The following is a 26,698-nucleotide window of genomic DNA, read 5'->3' on the forward strand; positions in this document are numbered from 1 at the left end:
TCTGCTAGCTGTCGGTTCTGTGTGCACCGGGAAAAAAATCTGGGTTTTCGTCGCAGCCCAGGCTCTGTAAATCGCAAACAAGACAAATGGCTCGGACCGCACCACACAACACTGCGAGTGCAGTTTGTATACATCACTCGTCGACACCTTAAGAGCCAGTACTTTCACCTTAAGAGAGTGCTGGCGGTTAACGGTGCAACTCAGTGCTTTTGGCATAGTGGTTAGCGCGTTTGTCTCCAACACAAGAGGTTGCACGTTCGCGGCCCAGCCTGAGCAGTAAAATCACAACATCAACAAAGAGAGAAACAAGCTAAGCATAATCGCTAACTGCCCCCTTAATACCCCAAACAGATGTTCATCAAAAGAGCTATCATACTGCAACTAGGCCTGTCACGATAACTTATTTTTGTTGCACGATACATTGTCCCAGAAATCATTGCGATCAACAATATCGTCGTAACTTTAAGATAATCTTTTGATACTGAATCAGGTGAGCCTGCAGTATAGGCCTATTGTTTTTGCGTGTGCAAGTCCTACACAATTTGCATTGCTGCGGAGAGAAATCTTATCCAAAGTTTAGACTTGAGTTTAGGCCCAGACAAAACAAGCAATTTGAGGACATGGTGCCTTTATGTATCCAATGTAATTATTGTGACAGGCCTAACTTCAACATAAATAATTTTAGGGTGCACAGGAACTGTGGTTTACTGAGAAACTTTCTATATGATTGGAAAAAAATTAACTTCATAGGTCTTAATGATCAAGTATCTCAAATTCTTACTTGTGACAAAGAACTTCTTGGTGAAGGTGCAGCTGTCGAATGCAGCAATCTTCTCTTGCAGGCTCACAACAAGAATACTGGAGGAAGGAGCAAACAGCACATTTAATACAGCGAAAATAAAAATGCAGTTTATCATTTAAAAAAATTATTACATTTAGATCAGTTGGTCATACATACTGTTTGTTGCAGTGAAGATCATAGATTGGTGTCTTGAACTGAATTGATTTGACCATTTCTCCTGTCCGAAGAGAATACAGGTCGACACAGCAGTAGGGAGGGCTTGTCCTGGAAATAGATTTTTTTTAAATGCATTAAATCAGTTTTCAATTAACTATTCATAAAACATCAGGGCACGATAAAGATATGTGATAACATTTTTATGATACACATAACCAAAACATTAACCAGGGGAATTTGCATTTAAATGTAAATTTAATGATGTTCACTGACATTTAAAATTTGCTTTAAAGAGCTTCTGATTTTTTTTTAATATTCGCTGTACTCTTGATTGTTGCTTCTAAATTTGTTATTTTCAGATTGACTTTAATGCCTTTTTTAAGGTGCCTTTTTACATATTAAAAATGCATCCATCTCCCCTTTTGAGCCAGCGTCTACACCAGTATTTCTACCTTTTTTCAAATTACAACACAGAAATAAAGAATGTATCAATGATTCTATGAATAATACATTTCTACCTCTGTCAGACAGGGGGGGAAAAAGAACTCCTGTTACCCCATGGTTGATTGATTTTTTTTTTTTTTTTAAGTCTGTTTTTTTTCTTCATTTCATTTATTTTTTCCAGTAATTCATTTTCAGTAATTGTCACATCGGTGTTTTATTAAGCACCTATACTAAGCACAAACTTCTTTTATGTAGTCATGGCCAGAAGAGACAGTGAAAACGCTAACCAGTAACTTGCACATTGAGCCGCATTTTGCTCTGACCATCCCTACACTGTTTCCCTCTGTAGCTCCCTGGAGAACTCGTACAGTATTCGTTTCTCACTGGCCGCCCTCTTCTGAAGGGCAAAAGGGGAAATGCTTTGTCATGCAACACATTTACTAGAAGCATTTCTATCAACACAGCAAAGAAGAGGGCTACATGAGGCAGGCAGCGGCTGATGGCAGAGGAGAATTTAGACATAAATCTTAATCAAGCAAGGCTCCCCCACTACCACCCCCACCCGTCCCCTGTACCCCTTCCCTGTGTCTGCAGGGAAAGCTTCTACGGGTCTACTACTAACTCTCCTTCAGCCTTGGTGATGCCTGTGGTGCCGTGTTGGCTGAGGATGCAGGGGTGAAGTGTGGTGTTAGTTTTGTTTCTCGAGCCACAGGACTAAGTGCTTTCAACAGTCAATTTAGTCTGTTTGTGCAATACGGAGTGCAGTTATATGCTTCATCAGTCTTAGCATGGACAAACCGGAAGCACTGGCGCTGGAACTCAAAATTGCAATGGAGGTCAAAGTATATTGGGTTTACCTGTAAACACAACGACTTTGTAAAAGAACAAAAAAAATATGCTTGCACTGACTGTGATGGTTAGGTTAGGAGGGAAGGTAAGGTTGATTTGACAACTTGATCAATGAGGAAACCCCCTTCCTGTGCTGACTAGAGCCAGTGCAAGACACCATTAGGAAATAACAAGTTTAAACTGTACACAGCTATTGCCAAGTCCCAGAGGGAAATCTGGACATTATTCAAAGGACGAGCTGGGAATTGGAAGACTTTCATCCATTACACGATCCAGATGACCTCAGCCATGTTGAATATTCCTGCAGAACACCCTGTTCCACTGACCGACTCAGTTGTGTCAAGGTCTGCCTGCCTTCAAAACCATTACTGTTGCTCCTTTTCTTCTTTATGGTGGAAAAATATCTGCTTCTCCCATTCAAATCTCTGACACATGCACATACTTTGTGAGGTACAAAAGGCAAACACTGGATAAAAATTAGCAATTCGCAATAACACTGTAACAAAGACTTGAATTACCACATAATTGTGAAAATCCTGCAACACTCATGGATGAGGAAATGAAAAAGAAAGTGTGATACCTGTGCACACTGCTGTTTTTACCAGCCTCAGAGAGTCACAGCCAACTAGGGCCTTTAATTTGTTGCAGGCCTAGTTCACATGAAAGTCGAGGCTGTACATAGACTCAGCATGTTCATGATGACTAACATCGATATCATCCTAATATTTGGCAGGTATAATGTTCACCATGTTCCCCATCTTTGTTATCTTATTTTACAATGTTAACTGCAAAACAGTTGCTTTTTGGCAACTTGGAATATTAGTAGTTTCATCCAATAGATGTTGATAAAAAACCAAAATCCTAGATTTTTCCAATTTATCGCATCTTGCACGTTGTTCCGCCTTTATACTGGCAGTAGAGGTAGTGACAGAATCAGATCAATATCTGTATTTGTGGACCGTTTGCCATGTTTAAAAGTATGAAGCATTCCTTTCGATATCCAAGCATATGCCAACCAGAGTTTGTAAAAAAAATGCATGAAATGAAATAATAAAATTGTACGAAACTGTCCTTTTTGTTTTCAGTCTTGAACATCTCCTATAAACCCATCTGCATTTAACATAAAAAAAACATGAAAAGATACATGTGTTTTAATCCTGTCAAAAGTTCCAAAAAACATGACGCAGTGTGAATGCTTATACATCAGTGGTAGAGCTGTTTGAAAAGAGAGACATGTTCTCCAGGTCATACTGCAGTGTTAAGTTTGTCTCTCTTTGAATTACTGGTAAGACAGGTAGATTAGAATATAACAGTAACTATCCCTAACCAATCAAACTGTGTTAATCTCACTGAAAAGGCCTGTCATGAAACCCACATATCGGCAGTTAGAGAAAATAGGAGGTCATTGCGAGCCTTTAGGCTCCGCCTACAACAATGGTCAAATGGAACACTTTCTGTAAACTGTGTGCACAGCTGTCAAGGTATCTGGTACTCTGAGCCGACGCAGGGCCGTGATTCCAAGCAGCAGCTGACACCACAGAAAAAAACAGGACTCCATCAGCCAGTGATAAAGCCATCAACCAACGCTACTCTCTCTCTCTCGCACGCACGCGCACGCGCACGCGCACGCACACGCACACGCACACACACACACACACACAAATATTAGTTAACATCAGAGGCAATACTTTGACACACAATTCCTTTTTCTTAATGCAGACAAAGGCAGGAACACACACCCAGAGATGCAAGATGACATAACTGCTGCAACAATATCCAACGACTATCTTGATGATTGATAAATGAGCTAAAACCCTTTGGGAGTGTATGTGTCACATGCCCAAACACACTTGCACACACATACAGATTTTTGTAAGTACAGATACACAATAGAGTTGTGCTATTGTATGTTTCCCAAGCCAGAGTCTGGACACAAATGGCGCCAAGCGAACCTTCAGATCTCTTAGTCCTAGTCCAGGACTAGGACATTGTCCCAGGACTGCAAGTGCACAGTGTGTCAGGGAGAGACGAAGAGAGAGTGCTTGCATGTTTGCACAAGTGTGTCCCTCCCTCCAGTCGCAGCGCATATTTACTGAAGAAGATAGACGAGGTGCCACAGAAAAAGGTTTGAGCAATCCCTGATTCATTTTTCTGTCCTGATGGTTAACGTCTCTGTCAACATTTCCAAAGTACTAACAATGCAACAACGTTTACCATTACCAATCAAGAGCACAGGCATTAAGATTAATACAAAAATTTCACCCGACGATAATTTACTTTCAGGCGGCTACACCATCGATTTCGGCATAATCAGAGCCCGATCAATCCAATTCGGAGCTCTATCCCGAAAAATGGGCCCCTGGAAATTGATTCAAAGGGACAATGATAACCCATTATTATAGAATCAAATAGCACAGGGTTCAATTGTTTTGCTTTTGCAGTATTTTAACAAATGACCCAGTTCTAATGGAGGCAATGCGGGGTCAGATGTAATAAGATTTCCTGATGCCGGGGACATTGGGGCGTAAGTTGAAAGCAAGGCTAAATCACAATTATCATTATGGATTATGGCGGGATGTCAGTCCTTGCACATGTTAAGGTGACGCCGAGCACCATTCCCCAGCTCAGTAACAGGCCTATTATGATGGCCCTATTAGATCAATCTGTCAATTACTATTACTCAAACTGGCCCTTGGGTCTGAAAGGATACAAATCGAATGGGGAAGGAGAAAGAGAGGCTTTGCTCATTTACTTCTTCTGAAAGGACAAGAGCCTACTCCTGAAATTAAGGACAAAATGGAGTGGCAATGCCAGATACCAAACACAAAATGCAAGAGAATGATGAAACAAGATCACTTGTTTTTTGGGTACCGACCAAAATGATTCCTCAGTTAGTTGACAATAAAGTATTGGTCAGGTAGTCTTGTTAGGTTTTTGTTTGATATCGTGAGTTAAATAATAATTTTCCTCTGTTTAGACTGCTTTGTGTCAAGGAAAAATCTTGATTGATCTACAGTGGGGTTAAAAAATCTGTACTTCTATGGGCTATTCAAAATGTTCAGACATCATGGACTTAGTCAGCTTACATGACTTGAGAACAGAAATGAGATATGTACTTCTGCTAACGCTTAGGATTTCGTTGAGAAGACGGCTCTGTAGTGTGGCCAAGGACACATTTGCGTTTCAGACAGCTAAAAGATAGGAGGCATTTCGGGCAATCTCCAACTGTGTTATGAATGACTGGATCTCAATGCATCCTCAATGTGTCACTGCTGCGTTCAGACCAGTACTAAGAGCTCTGCATTTGTGTTAAGATTGACCAGGACAACATTAATGCCTGATATGAACAGGGCATGTGAGGCTGTACAAAGGAAAACGTGAAAAGTTTGAACTTCTGGTGAGATGTTGGGGGATCAACAAAGAAATTGAGTTCGCCAGGCCTAAAGTTCACAGCAACCCATCTCATAGTGCTTGAGGTATTTTGAAACCAAAAATGTGATTTATTCAGCTAGGACCAAAATATCTTTTTCAGTTTCTCCCTATGAGATACTGACATCTTTTATCAAAGGTACTGAAACTTTGTCATTTTAGGACTGATATAGTCATACTGTAAGTACAGCTTTTACTTACAGTGGAAAGAAAGACAACCAACAGTGAAAAATAATAGACTTAAATAGTTGAAAATTTGATTTACTTAAAAAAAATCCCAAGTTGCAATACCGTAAAGTAACCAGAGGGCAACCTGCTAGATCTATCTGCCACTGGACTGGCCTTACAATAAACCCAACTGCTCTGCCACTATGCTGCACTGGACCAGCACTGGAAAACCTCCTGAAAACATAACGTTAAGAGTGACACTAACATCTATGTGTAAGACTCAATTTGAGATATGCAACTGTTTACAATAGTTGTTAAGGACCATTATGGGCAGCCTGTCTTATTATTGAGCTATTATCAGTGTTCCTCCTCGATGAAACATATTGACATCTGTTATTCCAATTTACACTTCAATAATGTGCTTTTGCCATGAGCATTTTCCCTCTGGCTGAGAGACTTGGCTCACATACGTTTTATGAACGTGAACTGAACCAGGAGATCAAAGCCACAAGATTTCATGTGGTTGTAGAAAGCATATACGGGAATTAAAAAGCAGGCAAATAAATGAATTTACAAGGAAGGGATGTCACCACATTTCCGACTGTTTTATAAGCTCTCCAAATACGAACGACGATTACATGCTGTGGGAATGCTAAACAAATACATCCTCCATTTGTTAAGGCTAGGCTGGCTCTGCTGAAAGGAGAAAACTCTGATCCTCCAATTGGAGCCTCTAGAACATCTGAGGAATGGTATTTCCACTGAGGTTCAAATGATATGGGCCTTTGAATACTGAAGCCAGGAATTTAAGATTAACACTTCCAATGTCCAATATGTTATGCCAACATTCAATGAGTAAAATTTCCCTCAGAATTCTATTATGAGCAGAACAGAAAAGTCTCTGTTAATGTGACTAAACTAACCCTAACAAGAAAGCTTTGTAAACTCAACATTAGCAGTTTAACTGATTTACTAATATAAATTAAGGTTTCCTACATATACATATACATTTACATATGGAAACCTCAATCATGGTCACACAAGAAGATACAGTTTACATGGAATTATATTGCATTCAAATTGTCGTAGCACTTTGTGTACGGAAAATTATATCTGCATTTACAAATCCGTGACAACAAAAAAAGGAAAACATTGTATTGCATCATTGTTTCCTTACTCCCTCCTGTTAGCTGTTTTGTTTTTCACTCCGACTCTTCTCATTCTCAGCTCAAACCCAGCACCGGCGTGCGAACACTGACCACATCAGAGCCCGCTGGGGTCCTGAAGGGAGCCACAGTCATTTCGGCAAACTGCAGGCATTAGTAGGAAAGTAATTAGGGTAAAAAGTTCAACCACAGCTCCAGGTCTGCAGAGTTTCCAGAAATACATTTCCGTCATTGTTAAATACTGCACATTGAGTATAATTGGCAGCATTTTGCAGTTGAGACACACTGCAGTGAGTGTGAGTGTGTTTGTCAGTGTGAGCATGTGGGAGCATGTACAGACTTATCCTCAGTGTTTATTTAGTCTATTAAAGCATTGTGTAATAGCTAAAAGTGCAGTAAAATGGCAAACAAAACCATTAAATCTGACTTTACTGGCTACAAAGGGAGGAAGACAGAAGATTGATTTGATTGCTGTATGAACTGCCCAACAACAAATGGTGTTAAAATTAAAAACATTCAACATGGGAATTTGTGTTCAGTGGCTTAAAACATTTTTGCTAACTTTATTATGTTGTACATTTAATTTTACCATCTGGTGGTCAGATCTGGTGACTGGGGAGGCCACTGAAGTCCACTGAACTCATTGTCGTGTGCATGGAACTAGTTTGAGACAACAATTTTAGTTGCTTTGTGAAACTGTGGCCATGAAGGGGTGTACATGTTCAGCAATAGTAATGTACACGTATAATTGTTTCTTCTCATCAATAGCTGACACAATGAACCATTAACCAAAAGATTAAAATATTCAATTTAGAAAGGATGAGGATCTGTGATACTTAATAAAAATATTAATACAATATTTATTTATAACAAGCGATTCATTTTACACATGCGAACAGCAGCACAATCAATGGGACATGAGCATTGACACACGTCACACACCTGTAGCTACTGTGAGCAGAGTAAAACTGAATAAAACAGACCAAAAGGGTTTCCCATACTGTGATTGCCAACATCCCAATTTTTGCACTTCACACAATGACATTTAAGATCTCTAACTTTGTGACGTGTGCCATTGCTTCATTGTCGAGCTGTGTGAAGCGGTCTTTGCTTCTCTCACTCAAACACACTGACCCATCTGTTATAGTTGGACTGGCCTTCAGCAGCACTGGGACAAGTCCTGCTGTGTCGTTGGCCCCTAAAAATATCCTTAAAGATTTAACCATCCTCGGAAGGCAGGCAGAATTTTGCATAAACTCTGTAGAATACAGTTGCCCCCCCACCCCCAAGGTAACGCCATAGATTGAATCAAATTCTGTGGGAGACTCATCCACTGTACACGCAGTCCATAATTTCAGCTTATTCCTTCTTCCCTTGACAGCAGTGAAGTGGATATTAATATTCATTACCCAAACTATAGCTTGCATTAGATCCAATTTTGGCCATTTTGGCCTTGTGTGCCAGTTTTCTGTCTAAACTAAGTAAAAAGAAACATCTGGTCAGTGAGTAGTCCTTCCTTTTTCTTTGAAATGTCAAAGCTGTGTCTAGAAACATGACGAGTTAACTTTGTCTTTTATCTGCTGGTGCATAAGGAGATGAGCTAGAGGACAGTTACAAGCCAGGATACAATATGTGTATTCAATGCAAATGTCATAATGATTATTTCATCAAGTGCTAATACTTCTGGCTCTAAAAAAACTCACTTTCCATCCTTCGCAAACACCTCCCTGCCTGCTGTAGGTTCGAGATACACTTGATATTTCTATACCTAGTGGCTTCCTCCTCCTAAATTTTAACTTTACACAAGTCTCATTTCTGTAGCCAAAAAAAATTAGGAGAACTGCTATTTTTCTAAGATGGAGGCCACAGACTGTGACAGATGACAGGAGAAGTAAGACTGGTTAATGAACCACTTGTGGAAAAAGTGGAAAAAGCTGCAAAGGAAGATGGTTTTGTGTCAAAGGAAGAGATCGAGTTATATGGCCCTGCAGTCTACACGAGAAGGGCTGATCAAAGCAACATTCTGCAGATGTTCTTAAGGGACCACAAGGAAGGTTAATCCATGACAGGGTAACAGTATGTTAAATACCAATTGTGTCCCTGTAGTCTATTTTGTACATTGTAAGCATTATCATACGGGTCCTGGCTCACAGAATAGGCAGGAAACTAGGCTTAGTGAAATCAATTTCATAAAATGGTGAAAAATGTTGCTTGTGTTTCCCCAAACCCTAAGATGATGTTCTGCTTTGTCCACACACCAAAGATATTTCTTAAACTGTCATAGAGTAGCAAAGAAACCAGAAGAATTCAGAGAATTCCTATTACTAATCGATTAATCGATTAACTTGCAGCTCTAAAATCAAGTGTATCAGAATTATGAATTTTGCTAAAAGTTGAAGCTACAATAAAGCTGCTTTCAAACAAGTACTGCAACCCTTAACTTCTAGACATTACCCGTAAGAGCTGTATGTGAGAATGCAAATGTCTGAATCAATTGAATTGGACATTAAACGGATTTTACCCTGCAAGCTCCCTAGTACACAATTCGTGTAATGTCCGATTGAGCGTTGATTGTGAACAAAGCCGATAACTGTCCACAGAAATCACAGTGAGCAAGTGGGCTTGTTGATGACATTTCTACCCATCTCTGTTCATAGCTATCCATCAGTTGTTGTGATATTTGCATCTGTACCAAAGTCAGCACACAGACAAAGTGTCATAAATATCCATAAAGGACCACAACTTGTGTGGCAAAAATTTTTTATGGGCTCACGGTCATTGATTACTATCTCTCGCTGCACAAAATGTGCCTGTATGAACACCATCTCCTGGCAGGAGGAGGGCTTAGGAAACTATTACAGCTCTTCTACATATTAGTTGAGATGAGTCATTTTCTGAATAAAAAAAGCTTGATAAAAAACGTTTATAATTGCACTAAAAGTAGGGCCAAAAATGAGTCCAAAGACTTTTGGTTTTTTAAGAATGACTTCTTTGTGTCGACTGATGAATAAAGAATCCTGGTAAGAATTATCGATTTAACATAGCCAAGGCATTACACCAATATGTTTCATCCACAGTCTAAGAAAGCTATATTGGTACAGCTATATAGTTGGTTAAATGTAAAGACGAAAGGGAAAGTTTTGACTCTAGTAAAATAAAATATTAATTACAGAGGGCAGGTTTAGGGGACGGGGATGTGGTTAAGGTTTGAAAAGTCATTACTAATCATTCAGCCTGTCGGATGTGTTTATATGCACCACTTCCAGTACTACTGAGTTGAATCTGGCTTCCTATTTGAAGGGAGAAAACAGACGAGGCAGAACACATTTTCGGCAGACGTAAAACAGACATGCAAGTCAAAATAAACGATGTGGAATGAAGCCTGAGCCGCGCAGTCCTGCCTATGCACTGAACAAGTGTATATACACGTGTATGTGTGTGGAGCAATGAAAAAAGGGGAAGTGGAAGACCAGATTACAACCACTCTTGTTTCCACACAGGGTTAATACAAAAGGGCCCTCATACATTTCATTTAAACTTTTTTTCCCTTTGGTAAACATGAAATTCCGATAGAAAAATATATTTTAAGTGTCTGTGGATTCTATCCCGGTATGTCGTCCTTTCTGAACATTGAGAGCACGATAATCAAATAATCAATAGCTTCAAAACAAACCATGATGGCAGTAAAAATATAATTTAAATGTATATGGACTTGCCTCTACAACTTCCCTGAGTAACTGCTGGTAGCATCTGCCCTAAGCATAGGCTTTGACAGCATGAGCATGTGTGTGCGTGCGTCCATGGGTGGTCATTATGTGACAGTGAAGAACACCATAACCTCATGGAGGATAAAAAGCATCACTTCTCCAAATCCCCTTAATCTGGTGGGTCGTTTTATACAAATGCTTGATGATTTCCATTTCATACACTTTAGAAGACGGATGCATCCGGTCTACATAGAAAAACCTGTAATGAAAATGCACTGAAACACAAGGGCTTAGCGCCACAATGGGCTTTTGCCATCAAATGTGTGTGTCTGTGAGGGCTAAGTGGAATTTGCTGCAAGCAAACATGTAATTAACAACCTGCATTATTTCACTGCATGACTTTAAGGGGAAAATGGCCATATTTTATTTAATTTTGATATAATTTCTTAATAGACATTAATGCAGTTGGATAACATTAACATAGGTGATGGGTAATATTTTTAAAACATGCAGCTTGCCCCAACTTTAAATTGAATAATAATTCAGTAATTTGCATTTGTTATGGTAAAGTTAATTGAAAAGAAAGATGGCTTCTTTTCTTTTTTTACACAAGTAAAGTAATGACAGGCAGCAGAAGAAGCAGGTTGGAGTATTGTGGTCCCATTGTCCTGTCACAGTATGAGATTTCAGATGTTGGTATAACTGTTTCGGTTTCAGAATAGATACATGCTACTTTAATGTTTCCAGAACAGTAAAATACTGTATAGGTAGCAAAGTAGAGGAGGGCAAAAAAAACTTTAAAACACAAAGAGGATTATTTTCTAAATAAATTATTCAGTGTGCTTGCAGTTTCGCTATGCTTGTCTGGTTGAAGCCGCACACAAGTGTTTCTCTTGTGATACATTTACTGCAAGTTAGACGTTGCATGTCAAATTGCTGCTATTTTGTTCCAAATTGAACAACAATGTGATCTCGGACCACTGGTCCACCATGACTGTTAAAAAAGGCGCAACACTGACATCATATTTCATCAGGACTAACTCTTTAAATTCTGAGATTCCACAAAATCAGAATAAATTCAGTAATCCCTAATTTAACTTTTTTAACTCTTAATTGAGCATTTAATGGTTACAAAATGAAATTGAATTGAATTAATTGTATCTAAAGAATTTATAAATATGAGACAGGAATAAAAGTGGCCATTGATGGCATGAACCAGATTAAAGACCGGGCATAGTCCTTCCAGGAAAAAAAAAAGGCATCGGTAGCCACAACGGTGACCATGATCCATAATATCGGAAAATATCTGAAAATAGTCATCAGCACAGGAAGAAGAAAGAAGCACATCCTCTCAGCATCTGGAGATGTTGTGGGGGTTGGTGTGGGGGGGTTAGTCAGAGGTTGAAAATGTCACTCACAGTTCCCAAACTCCATAGAACAAAGCACGCTTATTCATCATTGAACTTTTGCCCAAGAAGTGTGTGCACTGCGACAAACTGTTAAGTTTCCTCTGACTTGACCATAAAATTTGCATTCGCTGAGAGAGTGGCCTTAAATCTCCCACAATTTTAATACCAATGGATGTAATTAAACTAAATGAAAATAAAAACAACAAGTTAGGGGAAGGAAACACAAATCCTTTCCAGAAATGTGAGCAGACACACCAAGATCTGCAATGGCACCAGCATTCTTTACTAATTCTCAAAGCCCACTGGCACTGGTGCAGAGAGTGAAAGGGACGCATATAGAGCTTTACTGTCAAGAAAGTCACTGGATCCATGCATTGTTTGGACTTAACGCATAATCCGTTCCATTGATAAAATTATGTTGAGTGTGCCTGGCTGGAAATCCACAAGTACAGGGCTTCGGCACACATGCTTTTTCCCTTCTCTGGTTTTCCTTTAATTTGCAAATCTTGTAATCTAAGCCTAGAGCTGACTGACCCAACTTCTAAACCAGCACTGCTGTAGCGGCCAAGGCTCCAATCTGTTTTCCATTTAAGTGTCAAGACGGCATCCTTTTTGGTGGTTAACAAAAGCTGTTATTTCAAAATGATTATATGCTAAAAATTGTGTGAGGACCTTAGTAAGTTTATGAACAAGGCCCAATGGAAAGTACAGCGCTGCACCCGGAAGCCTTTTTCCCTCTCATCTTTGACCAGAGTGTTATTTACCAAGCACTTCTGTAGGGGGAAGAACCGGGCTGTGCCATTCAGCCAGAGGTCAGGGTTTCTGCTTTTCAACACAGTGCATGTTTTCAGCATTAGTGTCGAGCGACGCCTGGGTGATTCGCCAAACCGTCAAAGCGCTGCCTGTCTCAGAGTCAGTGAGGACATAGGAAAAGCAGAAGCAACCGTAACGGCTTTAGAGAGACAGGGGCGGCAGTCCCTGGAAAACATCAAGGAGGTGGTCTCCATCAAGGCCCAGCTGAAGTCAGACTTCCTTATTTCATTTCCCTGGGAGGATATATTGAGTTAAATTTTGTGTTGCTCTGGAAGAGCTGCATGTAAATGGGGGAGGGGGAGAGGGGAAAAGCATTGGCTGGGTATAAGGAGGCGAGTAAAAGATGCCTTCGGGTCTGTCACTTTCTAAATCACTTTCTTCCACTAAACAAAGACATGACATCCCCAGCCCCAAACCCAGAGAGTCTCAGGGATCTACACATCTGTTTATTCTCCCTTCTGTCTGCCTATGGGGGGTTCAGGTACTGCTCACATTCCAAGAATCAGTTACTACATCACTGGCTCAGCTCCAGTTGGTTCATGATAAGACATTTTTTTGATGTCCGTTATTATTAACTGAAAATCACTTTCAGATATTGGGTTTGTACTTCATAACAATGAAAAAGTGAAACATTTTTCTTTTGACGGACCAAACAGCACAAAGAAGTTGGTTTAGTCAGTGTACATTTAGTTGCGTTATCAATATCTTCCATGGCTTGTTTGAAGGGATAAATTAAGAGTGCGGTTTGGATATAGATGTGTTACTTGGCAGCAATCATTGCTTTGCATGTATATGCAAGAACTCACATGATAATACCAGGGAGGGACAACTGCAGTCAGTCAGGCTTGATGCAATTGATGTACAATATTGTGTAAAATTACAGTATATGTATAAAGTATTTTAAATTCCACTATTCCACCTTCATCCAATGTAATCCATGTTTAAATTGTTAATAAAAAGTTAATATATCAAATATACAAAAATAATGAATGCTTTATTTATTATTTTGAAATAATGTTTCTGTTATGTACAAGTGTAGTGTGTACGATTCCTGGTGGCATATGGTTCAACTAATCATGAGTGACTGGCTTATCTAGCTCCTATTACAGTGCACGACAAGGTGTACTCATTTAAAGGGGGAAAGATAATATAGAATTTTTAAAAAAACTTCTGTTTCAAGAGGGAACTCCTAGTCTTCAACACACATTACAATGTGGCATCCTTCCTGGTTCAATTTTAGGCCCCTTTGTGTTTTCAATGTATATGCTTTAGCCAATTCCAAATAATATTTGTCTTCATTGCTACATGGTTAGGGGGAAATTCAAAATCAAATCTGTTTGATGGTTCTCTAATCAGTGGCTGCGACTGTTATCATGTTTGGTTGGAATCTTGCTTATACCTGACAACAGAGGATGCTACATATAGCTTTATTGTGATGAGTGAACTCACCCAGAAGACCCTGTACTCTTGCAAACCCCCAGCAGGGGCCTCTTGTCAGCAAAAATGTCCATCTTCAGAGGACCTGAGGAGGAAGAGGAGTCAGAGAAAGAAGCAAATGAAAAACAGAATGATCTGCACAAAACAAAGAGGGACATTCTTTAAACGAACATGTGAGGCCTCTAGTACTGCCCACCCTCAGGCAGCCTATTACTATGACAGGAAAGGTGCTGATTACATTACTACTGTTGCCCTGTAATTCGGTTATGGTCATCAAAATTTTATGATGGCAGGAGACACGCCCCCGCCAACTAAAAATTTCCCCTTGTTGTGCAAGCTACTGGAACATAACACTGGATCCCTTCGTTATTAAAAACTATACCCATTTCTGATATTCTACCGTGTAAGCTTTTGAAAGGAAACTTGAGGGAAAATAATGAAAGAAAAAAAAAGGTTTTCAAGAAAAAACTGGGGGGATATAAAAGAAAGGTGGAGAAATCTTCAGAATTTTGAAAAGTGAGTTTGGTTTTCTTTTTATCTCCTTGTTGGTTTTGGGGGTTTCAGGGTGGAATTACAGCATAGTATTACAGGCATTTTTTTTTTAAAAGAAGAGAAAACATGTTGCATTAAGTAGACCAATCCCATAGTTTCCCTAATTGTGTCATTCTTGAAGACAAGCAGTGGATCAGGGGATTGAGGGGATGAGGGTCCTTAGATTGAAGAAGATGTTACCCTTAAGAGGACTGTAATTTGAGGCTTGACAGTAATCAGCCTGAGTTCCTGTGGTATGGCGTGAAAGCAAAAGTGCCTTCCCTACCAGCCTTTAACACTCCCAACAAGGTCTTTTCCTCTTTCATGTTTCTGTCATCAGACATCAGTACCTCTCAAGATATTGTGCCATAACATAAATATGACTCTTGGAGACATAGTGAAATGGTACAAAAAACATTCTGGGAAAAAATGCAACTGTGAATGAACTTTGATTTGGTAATGACTGTAAACACGACTGGACAGAAAACTATCCTGTACTCCTGCTTCTATGTGGACTTCAGCATGATTTAATCTAAGGATGTAGAATGGGTGCAATTTTACCATCACAGACAACGTACTTATTGTAAAAACATCATGGAAAGTGTGGGAGCATCCCAAGTGTACTTCTATTGTGAAGACATATAAACTCAACTCCACTGAAAAAAGGCTTAAGAACTTACAGTACACATTACAATATATAATCATGTTCACTCAATGCTCATTCGTTATCACTCAAAGGAACAATGTTGCCTCATGTTGCAAGACAGCGGAAGATCATAAGTTGTTAACTCCACAGAGGATCTGGATAAACTCATTTAATCCCTTTAGAAAAGCAGCACTTCCTACACTATTCTAGGAAAGGGGAACCTTGCCTTATTACATTCAACACCTATTTTCGGGCATTTCTAAGTCTGCCCACCCACAGCTTTGCATCCCAGACAATTGGCCTTTTAATGGCTCACCACAGTGCAACACTGTTTGCGCCCTAACAGATTGCAATCAGTGTCCTTCCCTTCAGTAGTACAATTCATATTTATATTCTGCCAAGAGAATCGCTCTCCTCATGTGTCGAGGCTATCTGCTGCTTCATATTACTGTGGTTTGCTTTCATCCACTTCCAACACTCTTTAAATGCTGCCATTGTGTGTAGTTGAAATCTGCCAAAAGACCGGAACATGGATGAAGAACAAAAAGGCGCTTTTCTCACCAAAAAAATGCCACAAACCAGCAAAGCTATATGGCAGCTTTCACAGCGCTGATTGACACCTGCAGAGATTAAATTTAAACTTCATGTCTGGAAAGGATCTAATCAGTGGAAGAACTAAACCATTTGCACGACGGCTTTCTGAAAATGAACAGTGGTGTTTAATTTCCAGTGTCTGAAAATGACAGCACAACCAGTGAAAATCTTTCCTCATTTTCTTATCACATTAAGCAAACATAAGCAGAATAAGTGGTTGTGGGAGCAGAAATTTTAGATTAACAATTTCTTCACTAAGTGTTGTTGATTTAATTGTAAACTAAACTTGGAAACTTTTCCTCATCAATCTACACTCAATATTATATAATGACTGATTGTAAATATGTTTTTAGAGGTTTTTTGCACATGAAAACTTGAAAATGAAAATGAAAATCTTTCATTTACAAAAGCATTCACACTGTACTTTGTAGAAACCCCTTTGGCAGAAATTACGGCTTAAATCTTTCTTGGGTCTTTGCACCTGGATTTGACCGGTTATCCTATTCTTCCTGATTCATCTTCTCAAACTGTAACATCGCCTGGTAAGCATTTGAACTGCCATCTTCAGGTCTCTCATGGATGTTGTATGGGGTTTAGTTTAAGTCTGGATTTTGGTTTGGCTACTGAAGGATAGTTAGAGACTTGTCCTGAGGCCACTCCATCATCATCTTGGCTGTATGTTTCAGGTCATTGTCTTGCTGTTTCCCATCAGTCTTCTACTGGTATTAGCCAGGTGAGGAGGTGATGATGACAGTTTGAGTTGTTTCCAAAGGGTTACATTGTTGTCGCACCAAATAAGATAATATTTTTCCTCATTATCTCTGAGTCCTTTAAAGTTCATTTGGCAAAATCCAAGCAGACTGTCATAGGCCATTTAATCAAAGTGAAAAAAAACCTGTAAAAGCATTTTAAATGAAAAGCATTGGCGCATTGCATACCAGTTGTGTATATGCTAATGCACAAAACATATACTATATTTGCCCCACCACAGTTTTATAATGACACTCTACACAACATAAGATGTCTCCAACTAACAAAATATTGGCACCATGGAGCCACTAATACCAGTAAGAAAGTAACGTTAAATAGGAGAAAGGGAAGGGACAAAACATAGACGCTCAAATACTGAAGGCATCTATTATCAAATACTCCTATTCTGTTAGATATCATCAATTTGTTACACTAAATGCATTCCTGGGGTTGAATTATGATTATCTGTTATGATCTAATATTAATCATGTTCACATTTCTCAAACCGTTGTCATCTTCTGCATGCATTGGCTGTTCTTTCCCAGAATGACTTCTGCCACTTACTATTAATGCAAGACATTTTCTGTCAGTATTACATCATAGTTTATTGATAGAATAATTTGTCTTTTCTATTTTAGAAGCCTTCTAGTGTGACTGCTTGATTTTGCTGCAAAATGGCAGCTACAAAGAAACCCCCTACTTATTTAAAATGATCTAAAATGTATATACATTTTTAATGTTTGAGGATTCTAGGCATTGGCATTATGCAGCACCAGATACAGTGTGAGGACGAAACCAAAATCTCGGGGAAGGCATGGAATAGGTTACAATGAACAAATGGCTTCCTTTATTGCATCTATAAAGACATACATATAATAGATGCCGCAAAATAGCATATGAGAAACCTTGTACATGTCAACTGAACAAAATATTGCAGAATCTTTTAAAGAAGATTTCATTTTACAGGAGTTAGGGTGAGGATGCTAACAGAACAGTGACGGCACAGAGAGAGGTTTCCAGCAGAGCTTTGGCAGCAAAGAAGCACTGACTTCAGAGGCTTGCCACCACTGACTCAGAGCAGGCCAACAATAATCGTAAACTGACTTGAGCATTAGGATGAGGCAGCATGGAGCACTCTTTAATTTCAATGATATAGCACCACTTAAAATGCCCACAAACCCAAAACTGCATTAGGATGAGCCATACAAAATTTAATTTTAAGTGTCGACCTTGAAAGCAAAAAATCAAGTTAACCAATGTGTTTTTCTTCTCCTAGGACCGATAGATTAAAATTATACATAAAAACACTCACACTACTAGTGTGGATTTGGAAGATAAAGTGTTAAAAAATAACGCTTAGAGTGCAATTGTAGTGGCAGTCCAAGTAAAAAACGAATTACTTTTACTCTAGCCGTGCTGTCCTGGAGCTGCGTAGTTGCATACAACAAATCTAAAACAGCCGGTGTGATGTGGCCTTTAAAAGAACAGTTGGGGTTTTTTGTTCATTAGTTTCTCTTATTCACTAATGAACTACTCTCATCTGTATCATAAATTGAGACTCCAATAATAGCCTGGTAACCTCACAATAACGACAGGAAGTGACTGCTCCCAGCCGAGAAATAGTCCTTCACATTACTGCCTGTAAAACCACAAGTTTATACTTTGGTTTTTGTACAAAGCACACAAACAAGATGTAACTCATTAATTAGGAAGCTTCAGCGGTGCTGGTTCTCTTTTTGGGGGGGGGGGGGGGGGCAGAGCCAGGCTAGCTGTTAGCCAAGAAAGTGCTCACTGTAGCACCCTATTTACTGTAAAGCCATGAGAGTGGACTAAATCTTCTGATTTAACTCTGTGTATATTCACAACCTGTTGGACCAATCCCCTTAAATCTGAAAAGGATTTCAACTCACAAGGGTATCATTACTAAAACTGAATAAACATAATAACATCATTCAACCAGTGAATGATCCTACTTCAATACCAATACATGAAACAGTAAAGGAAAAGCAAGTTATGTACTTCCCTGGCTGGGAAAAAAGATGCAGGGTTAAGATAATGGTACATGTAAGGTACTCACTGATATGAGGTGCTGGCAGAATGCGAGCAGCTCGCACAGGACCATGGCGCACCGAGAACAGCTCCTGGGCTTCCCCTGCCAACTGAAAGAAATAATTTGTATTAAAAATAATCAATGTTAGTTCATATATCAGGATCATCAGGGACGATGTCTTGCTCTCGACAATTTGAGTGGCAACATTTGAGTGGAAGTTAGCTTAAAACAAATACTCAGCATCACGCAAGCCTGAGATGTTGTCTACTTGTGGCTGTATTTACAGACGTCTCATTTTTCTGGAGATTTATTGCCAACAAGCAAAAGCAATATTTATGGTTACTGTTAGCAGATGAATCGTGTGTCCTTGAGGTCAAACAATTGTGACAATTCTGACGGCCTTGCCCTCCGCATAAAACATTTGCAAAGCTGATATTTTGAATATTTAAAATCCTGTACTTTTTTCATGTTAGCAATGCTCTTCACTGCATTTATTGGTTCATTACTGCATTTTTGGCATATTACGGCCACTTCCAGGTCAGTGGAATAGTGTGAAACCATTGGCACTATTGTGTATTGCGTCACATGCATGCTTGAGCACATAAATAAGACAATCAAAGCAGGGACCTGCTCATAAATAATCTGCTCCATAGCGCTGATCGCCGTCAAGAAATCTGCAGGTTAACTCTGAGAGCATCTTTTCCTGTGGTTTGCTGTGTGTCTAAAAAACACCACCTTTTTCTGGCATTAATAAACAATTACCTTGGGACCAGTATGCATTGTAGTCTCCATAATTTGAAAAATAATGTGAGAAATAACCATGAAGGATATAAGTCTGGGGAGATTTCTGCCGAACAAAAAAGCACAAGGACACATAATCATTTGTTCACACTGTAAGAAAAATAATCCATTCCAACTGTGCGGAATCGACTCGTCACAGAGAGACAAGGGCAGGCAAAGATGGAGGACGGGGGAGCTAGGGCGTCTAGTGGTTAAAGTTCCAGCCAAACCACAAAGTAAAATCTACTGAGGACAGAAAAAAAGGCCCAGCAGCATCACAGTGGAAACAAGCTCCCTACACTTACTGCAATAGAGCCAACGAGGAAGGGTTGGGGATAAGGGTTAATGCCAAATGGGAAGGAGCCCCATGATGTCTCTGTCCCAGTCTGACTGTAAGCACGAGAAACCCTCTGACCAGTGTTTCCAACAGAGCTTAACATTTCCCAAGACTACCTTTAACTTCAATTGCAAAATCATAAAAGGATATAGTTTAGAGGCACTGACTGAATGTGCGTATGTGTGTGTGTGTGTGTGTGTGTGTGTGTGTGTGTGTGTGTGTGTGTGTGTGTGTGTGTTATCTCAACACCCAGAACTATAAACACGTAGCTAATTATTGGGAGAAAAATGCATCATCACTAAATAAAAAATGGTCAGCAAATAAAAAAGGCTGTTTGTTTTATTGCTTTTTGACTGTCACTGAATGTAATAGTTGTGAATCTCCTACTACAACTTCTGTTCATCAACAAGCGTCACGGATCAAACAAGTGAATTCCAGCACATTTCCACAGGCTTGAAAATTGACTTTTACCAATAAACACTAAAGGACGTCCTGTTAGAGAGGATTTTAAAGATTGCTACATTTCTGGTCTTTATTACAGCACTTTAATGGATGTGTGTGTGTGTGTGTGTGTGTGTGTGTGTGTGTGTGTGTGTATGTGTGTGGAGGGGGGGGGGGGGTGTCTGGCTCGGCTGAGGCTTCATGTGTTCATATGCGATGCCACTATATCAGGTCAATGGCCTGCGTGGCTCTCAGCATGTGTAATGCCACGTTGTTCTAAGCACAGAATGCCCCACTTTTGTTATTCTTTTGTGCGTTAAATTACACTGAAACCTGCATTATCACTTTACTAGTGATTTAATCTGTTTGTTTTAAGACTTTAAACCCATCTGAGGGGATGATCGCTCTTTTGTGCAATTAGTAGCCTTTTCAAAGTGGCGGATTTGGAAGTGCGTTTTTATTCAAAGTGCTTAAGGCCCAGCAGTGGTAGATTAACACTGGAGACACAAGCAGGCTATACGAGCACTGATAGCAGGAATAAAAGGAAGTTGGCAGCAGGGTAGGATTCCTATACAGGCAAATGGACCTGCGAGTGGAATAATGGAATTTGCTGGATTAAAATGAGACGAGGGGAGGGCCGGAGGTTAATGCGACGGGTTATTGTGCATTACCCCACTGCTCATCCTGGTTTTACATGGCTCTGTGTGACATCTACTGCCATCCACAACATTGCCACCATTACATTAGTGTCCCTCGCGTATGCAATATGCCAAATTGCTTTTTCAAAGTTGTTTTCCCCTGCATACAGATATTCATTATATTCATTTCATTTGTGGCTCGGATGCTTTTGTGGAATCACGGTGTCTGCTCTTCTGTTTTAATCTCTCAAATGTAATGCCATAAGCTGTGAACTGATATCTGGGCCATATTCACAAGTGAGTGCGCTCACTTACACAGTGATGGACATATTGGATGTTTGGAGGGAGCAGGTGCTTTAGGGATCATACAGTAACAGGTGCCTGTGGGATTTCATAACATGCAATATTTAAACTCACAAGCTTGGACCGAGGCTGAAGCAAAGCAAACAAGTATTAACTGTTTTTTAGGTGAGGTATCCAGACATGATCTTACTCATTAATTGACAGACAATACATATGCTGGTGATAAAGATACAGATGACACCTTGAAAGAGAAGAGGTTGTGTAGAGTTCATCATGTCTACACTGATTATAAATAGTTAACTGGCTGTGCAACTGTAAAACAATAACAAGTTGAAATTGCAGCATTTAGGGATCTCATGTGTTTTGTGTTTGTTTAAAACCCCGGAGTTAATTTTGTCCGTTAAATATTATGTAATACATGTAATTAAGTTTTCAGCTGTTCTTTTCCACAGAGGTTTGTTTGAAAATATTATTTCCATTTCAGTCATTTGCTCCACACATTAAAATAATTTTCAGGGCCCAGGCTTGAAGTTTACAGCCGATGCGAAACACTTTCATCATTTCCATCAAACAGGTATCTATAAAGGAATAACAGCTGTACAGCCTACAGAGTTACCGAAATCTCCACACTGTTGACAGCACTTCTTACAATAACATTAAAACAGGTTACATTAAGAGACTAGATTAAGAAGAAACGGATATAAGAGGTAAGGGAAGGACTGGGGTTACAGGGGCACCACTAGCCACTATAATTTACCGCTCATTAATACACCTAAAAATACTCAAATATCAAATTTATTAGCAGCAGCTTTCATATAACTTAAACATACTGCAACTGTCAACGTAAGCCTGAAATCGGACACACTTTATTTAGTGTTGATTGGCTGAATGAAAATCATTTGAGGTCACACTTAAATGTGTAAATGTAAGCGCTGTATTTATATAGCACTTTTCTAGTCATATAGACCACTCAAAGCACTTTACAGGAAAGTCACATTCACCCATTCATACAGAGCTGCTATTTATCTCGCATTTTTCTGCCACATTCATACACTGTCGGAAGAGCCGTCAGAGGCAAGTTAGGGTTAAGTTTCTTGCCCAAGGACACAACGGCACGTGGACTGGGAAGCTGGGATCGAACCCTTCGGGTTGGTGGCTGAGCGACTCTACCTCCTGAGCCGCCCTACTGTACTGTGCAGCTTTGTAGTTTTTAATCCTAATATGAATATCTAGTATCTAAATGTCAGGTTTAAGTGTCAACTCTTCAGAATTAATGATAGAGAACTACAAGGACCAAACAGATCTACACTTTTGTTAGCTGAAAGTAGGTTAAAATCAGTACAACTTGTTTATATTCTATAAAACCATTTTTCGCAGTATAAAAATCACTAATGCTTCAGTGTCTGTATTAAAAATGTTCTTTTTATTTTATGCCACATATTAAGGTCTCTCAGGCCTAAACAAGGACTATGGACGAAGACATTTTTGTCCCCAGCACATGCATTAACACTGACACTTGCCGCAGACACCTGTCTTCCCAGCAGGTCATTTCATCTCAACACATATGCAGACAGGCAATTAGTCTATGACAGTCTGCCTCTTATCGGACTGTGGTGGACGACACCTCTCCAGTGTGAGGCGACAGTGATCTTCCTCGCCTAAACACCTCTGTCAGCATCCATATGACTAGTCAGGAGTCTCCATCTCACGAGTGTGTGAAAGCGTGCGTACACGTGTATGTTCATACTCCACTGGGCCATTACAGAGGGTGTCGGCTTAGCAACTGTCACAAACACTTCACGGCCACTCAAGAGCCAGAAAGCGAGGCACCTTCAGTGCTTACTTAAAACCTTGTGGAGGGAAAAAACACAGCCCAGAAAATCCAGTAAACTTTCAAAACTGAAAGAAAACAATGGGGTAGGACGGCATGTGATAAGAGGCCATGGTGAGCTGTGTGAATCAGAACTGGTGTCGGATTCAAGTGCCTCGCTAGGTTTACAGTATATTTTACTGGGTGTGTAACAGCAGTAATCCTCTGCTGCACCATAACAACTGCAAGAGAAAATCTACCAGCAACATTGGAGTTGCCACATCACAGTGGCCAATGTGTGTGTTCACGGGTAAAGTCAGAGTGTGTCCTTTTACCCGCGGCCCATGGATGTTTACAAAGAGACTGATTAAGGACTTTGGTGTGTTTAGATCTCACAGGATGTATGTGAAGTTTGCATGTTTCAGTGACGGCCCCTACATGAAAGGTGATACTCGGTGAGCGAAGCCATCGCACGGTTGTGGGTAATTTGTTAAGTCACAGAGCACACGAAATCTTCTAATGATTTTCCAAGACTGACTTTAAAGACCCCTTTTTTATTTAAATGAGACATATTACCCATGCTACCAGAAAAGGGGTTCTAAGGTTTTAACATCAGACCAGTCATGAGGATATGTTTGAATTGAAAAAAATATTTCAACATGCTAAAATGAACACGATGCTGTGCAGTAACTATGGTTTGAAAGCTTTTTGACGCTTGTTTTAATTGGTTTGTTTAATATGTGATTGGCTCTCTGTGGTGCACATCTGATCTGTAAATAACAAAGGTCACGTTAACCTAAATCACCCTCATCATTACTGTATATCTCTCATTATCACAAGGTCTCCATCTTATGGCCATGTTTCAGATTACATCACGAGGGGGCTGAAATTGGAATTGTGACATACAGTGTGAGCTGATCAGTATTATGGAGGAAATTCAGGTTCTTTACAGTATTTACAAGTAAAAGACACAATGTTACCCACACAGTCCAAATCAACAGCCCTGCAACTACTAAATAAACTGAAACAAAAATTCTTCTTCTCAGTATTAATGTGTGGTAGTTTCCTCCGATGTAGACTGTGCTGTTACATTGGACTTTAATTTGGTCAACGGACCTGTCTCCTATCCTGTAACGACCTGAAGATCATTAATACTTAGGTAATTATACTGTTATTATCTATCTTGTACTATAATGACATAAAAACATTTCTCTGACACTCTGTCTCACAGACACGTCTGTTTTTCCTCAACAATAGAGAATATCATTGTTGACAATCATGCACTTTGCTGATTAAGTGGTGTGCGTGTGTGTGTGTGTGTGTGTGTGTGTGTGTGTGTGTGAGAACTACATTCTCATACATGACCATAAAGTTGAAAGAACACCTAAAAAAATGGAATGCATATTAGAACATTAATGGAGAAGGATTTATCAGTTTCAGCTTGGTTACCTTATAAAGTGCAAACTGTCTGCATAGTGTGTGAATTCGATTTGATGCGAGTTTTGTTAAGCTCAGATTTGATGCTGATAGTGCATGCATGAGTTTTTCAGTCGGTGCCACTTGGTCAACCTGCTAGTACTGAACTGATAAAGATTCAATAACGATTTTACTAACAACTTCCATTTTGAACACAATTTAAAGACCAGCACTCTGTTTGAAGTGTCGTCATTTCCACTCTGCCTGTTTCCAAAATCCGCTTTTTAAGTGGTCGCCCTCCATTTTGCTGTAAAGCATAACCTTTGTGTCACTGCTCACTGACAACATAAACCAAAACACAACTCCTACTCTTTGCGGTTATTTGGCCACCTTCTTGTTATCTCCTCCACCTTTATTCAGAGACAAGTGGAGAAGGATCCAGGGACCTGTTACAGCCCTGGGCGGAGACTAAGTGCTACTGTTAGAACATGGTCAATGCTGCCATCTAGTGGACAACAAAATGTGTTGCATTTAAACAACGAAAGTTACACAACCACATGCAGTCCATTGATTACCATTGAATTGATACAGGTTATTGTTTTGTTTTTTTCATTTTCTAAATCTTGTTTTCAGGGGATTATCAAATGAAGGTCAAGCTGAAATGGTCCGTGTATGTTTTGGTCATTGGATTTTCTTTTTAGAAACGGGTATTAAAAAACAAAAACTAATGGTTATTTGATTTTCGTTTTAAAATAAAAAATTGAAAATTGAAAAACAAGCCGTTTTTCTTTTTCATGGTCAAAAGGGGATGAGCAAAATTTAAAAAATGTATTTCATTTTCATTTTTCTATTTTGAATAAAAAAAATGAAATAACAAGAAAACAGATATGATAAATAGGCCTGTTTTCTCATATTCTCAGACCGGATGTGGTGGTTTTCAAAGCAAGAGCTCCAACTGTAAGATTACCAGTCTGACTGCCAACGAGTGTTGTTATAGCCAGGGCAAGAGAAATTTATGTATTTATTTATTTATTTTGAGCACAAGTGCGTTCTTTCGTGGCAACGACAGAATATTGTTAACTGGGTGCGAACAACATTATCAACAAAAACAGACTTTATGTGTCTGTGTGTGTGTCTGTCACCGGGCGTGGTCTTCCTGAGGTCCTCTCTGGGCTGCACACCTGCTCCTGATCAAGCTTGCTATCTCCTGCATCAAAGTGACTCGTCTTGTTCAGCTCATCAATATTTAATTATTAAATATTATTATATCCTATTATTAATTATATACCCCCACCCCATCATATGTCCAAAACTAATTCCCACTATATTTAATTAAATTAAAACTTTAATGCAAGAAATTAAACATTGTACAACATCTATGTTATGTGCTATATATTATAATATTTAATAATAATAAAATATGAATTATATATTAATTATACATAATTCAAGAAACCTTTGAGAACTGACAGTTCAGGGGCTCAGTTTGTCTGTTTTTCTAATTAAAAGTGTTCAGGGCTGAGCTATAATTTGGACCCAAAATGCAGACGACCAGACTCAATGAAAGTTTTAACAGATTTAAAAGTCATTCAAGCAATAGAGGGTGAAGATGAGGGTGGCGACGTTGAGCAGTTAGGTAGAGGAGCATGAGCGAGGCAGTGTGAGTTCGGCAATGGTTTCATGACTGAGTTCCAGGACTCATACCTGCCACTGCCTGCCTTCGAAACTGAACAGAACGATCAAAAGACAAAATCAGCTTCAGAAAAAAATCACCGAACAAGATCTGAACACAGTCATAGAAGAAACAGTCTGAGTGTTGAACCACGGTAGAAACAAAACAATCTGAGACGAGTCACAGTTTTGATGCAGGAGATATCGAGCTTGATCAGGAACAGGTGTCCAGCAGTAAGTTCACAACCTAAAAAGGCCACAGAGAAGGATTTACAAATACTCCCGTTTGGGAATGTTTTGGATTTTTCTCAGTACACGGCAAAATTGTATAACCTTGTTATCAAGTTGTAT

The 26,698-nt window shown here is 39.4% G+C and overlaps 1 protein-coding gene across 9 annotated transcripts in view; it reads right to left on the minus strand.

Annotated features, from left to right (window-relative positions):
- Positions 1 to 26,698, minus strand: part of bcas3 (BCAS3 microtubule associated cell migration factor) — a 308,540-nt gene that overhangs the window by 276,784 nt on the left and 5,058 nt on the right. For all 9 annotated transcript variants that reach the window (XM_035623526.2, XM_035623527.2, XM_035623523.2 and 6 more), the window contains exons 6-9: positions 18,979 to 19,060; positions 14,393 to 14,465; positions 959 to 1,066; positions 782 to 858 (exon numbers count right to left, since the gene is read on the minus strand). In XM_035623526.2, coding sequence (XP_035479419.1) covers positions 782 to 858; positions 959 to 1,066; positions 14,393 to 14,465; positions 18,979 to 19,060 — 340 coding nt within the window. The remainder of the gene's footprint in view (positions 1 to 781; positions 859 to 958; positions 1,067 to 14,392; positions 14,466 to 18,978; positions 19,061 to 26,698) is intronic.

The sequence above is a fragment of the Scophthalmus maximus genome, chromosome 11 (genome assembly GCF_022379125.1).
Source record: "Scophthalmus maximus strain ysfricsl-2021 chromosome 11, ASM2237912v1, whole genome shotgun sequence".
In the NCBI taxonomy this organism is placed as follows: Eukaryota; Metazoa; Chordata; class Actinopteri; order Pleuronectiformes; family Scophthalmidae; genus Scophthalmus; species Scophthalmus maximus.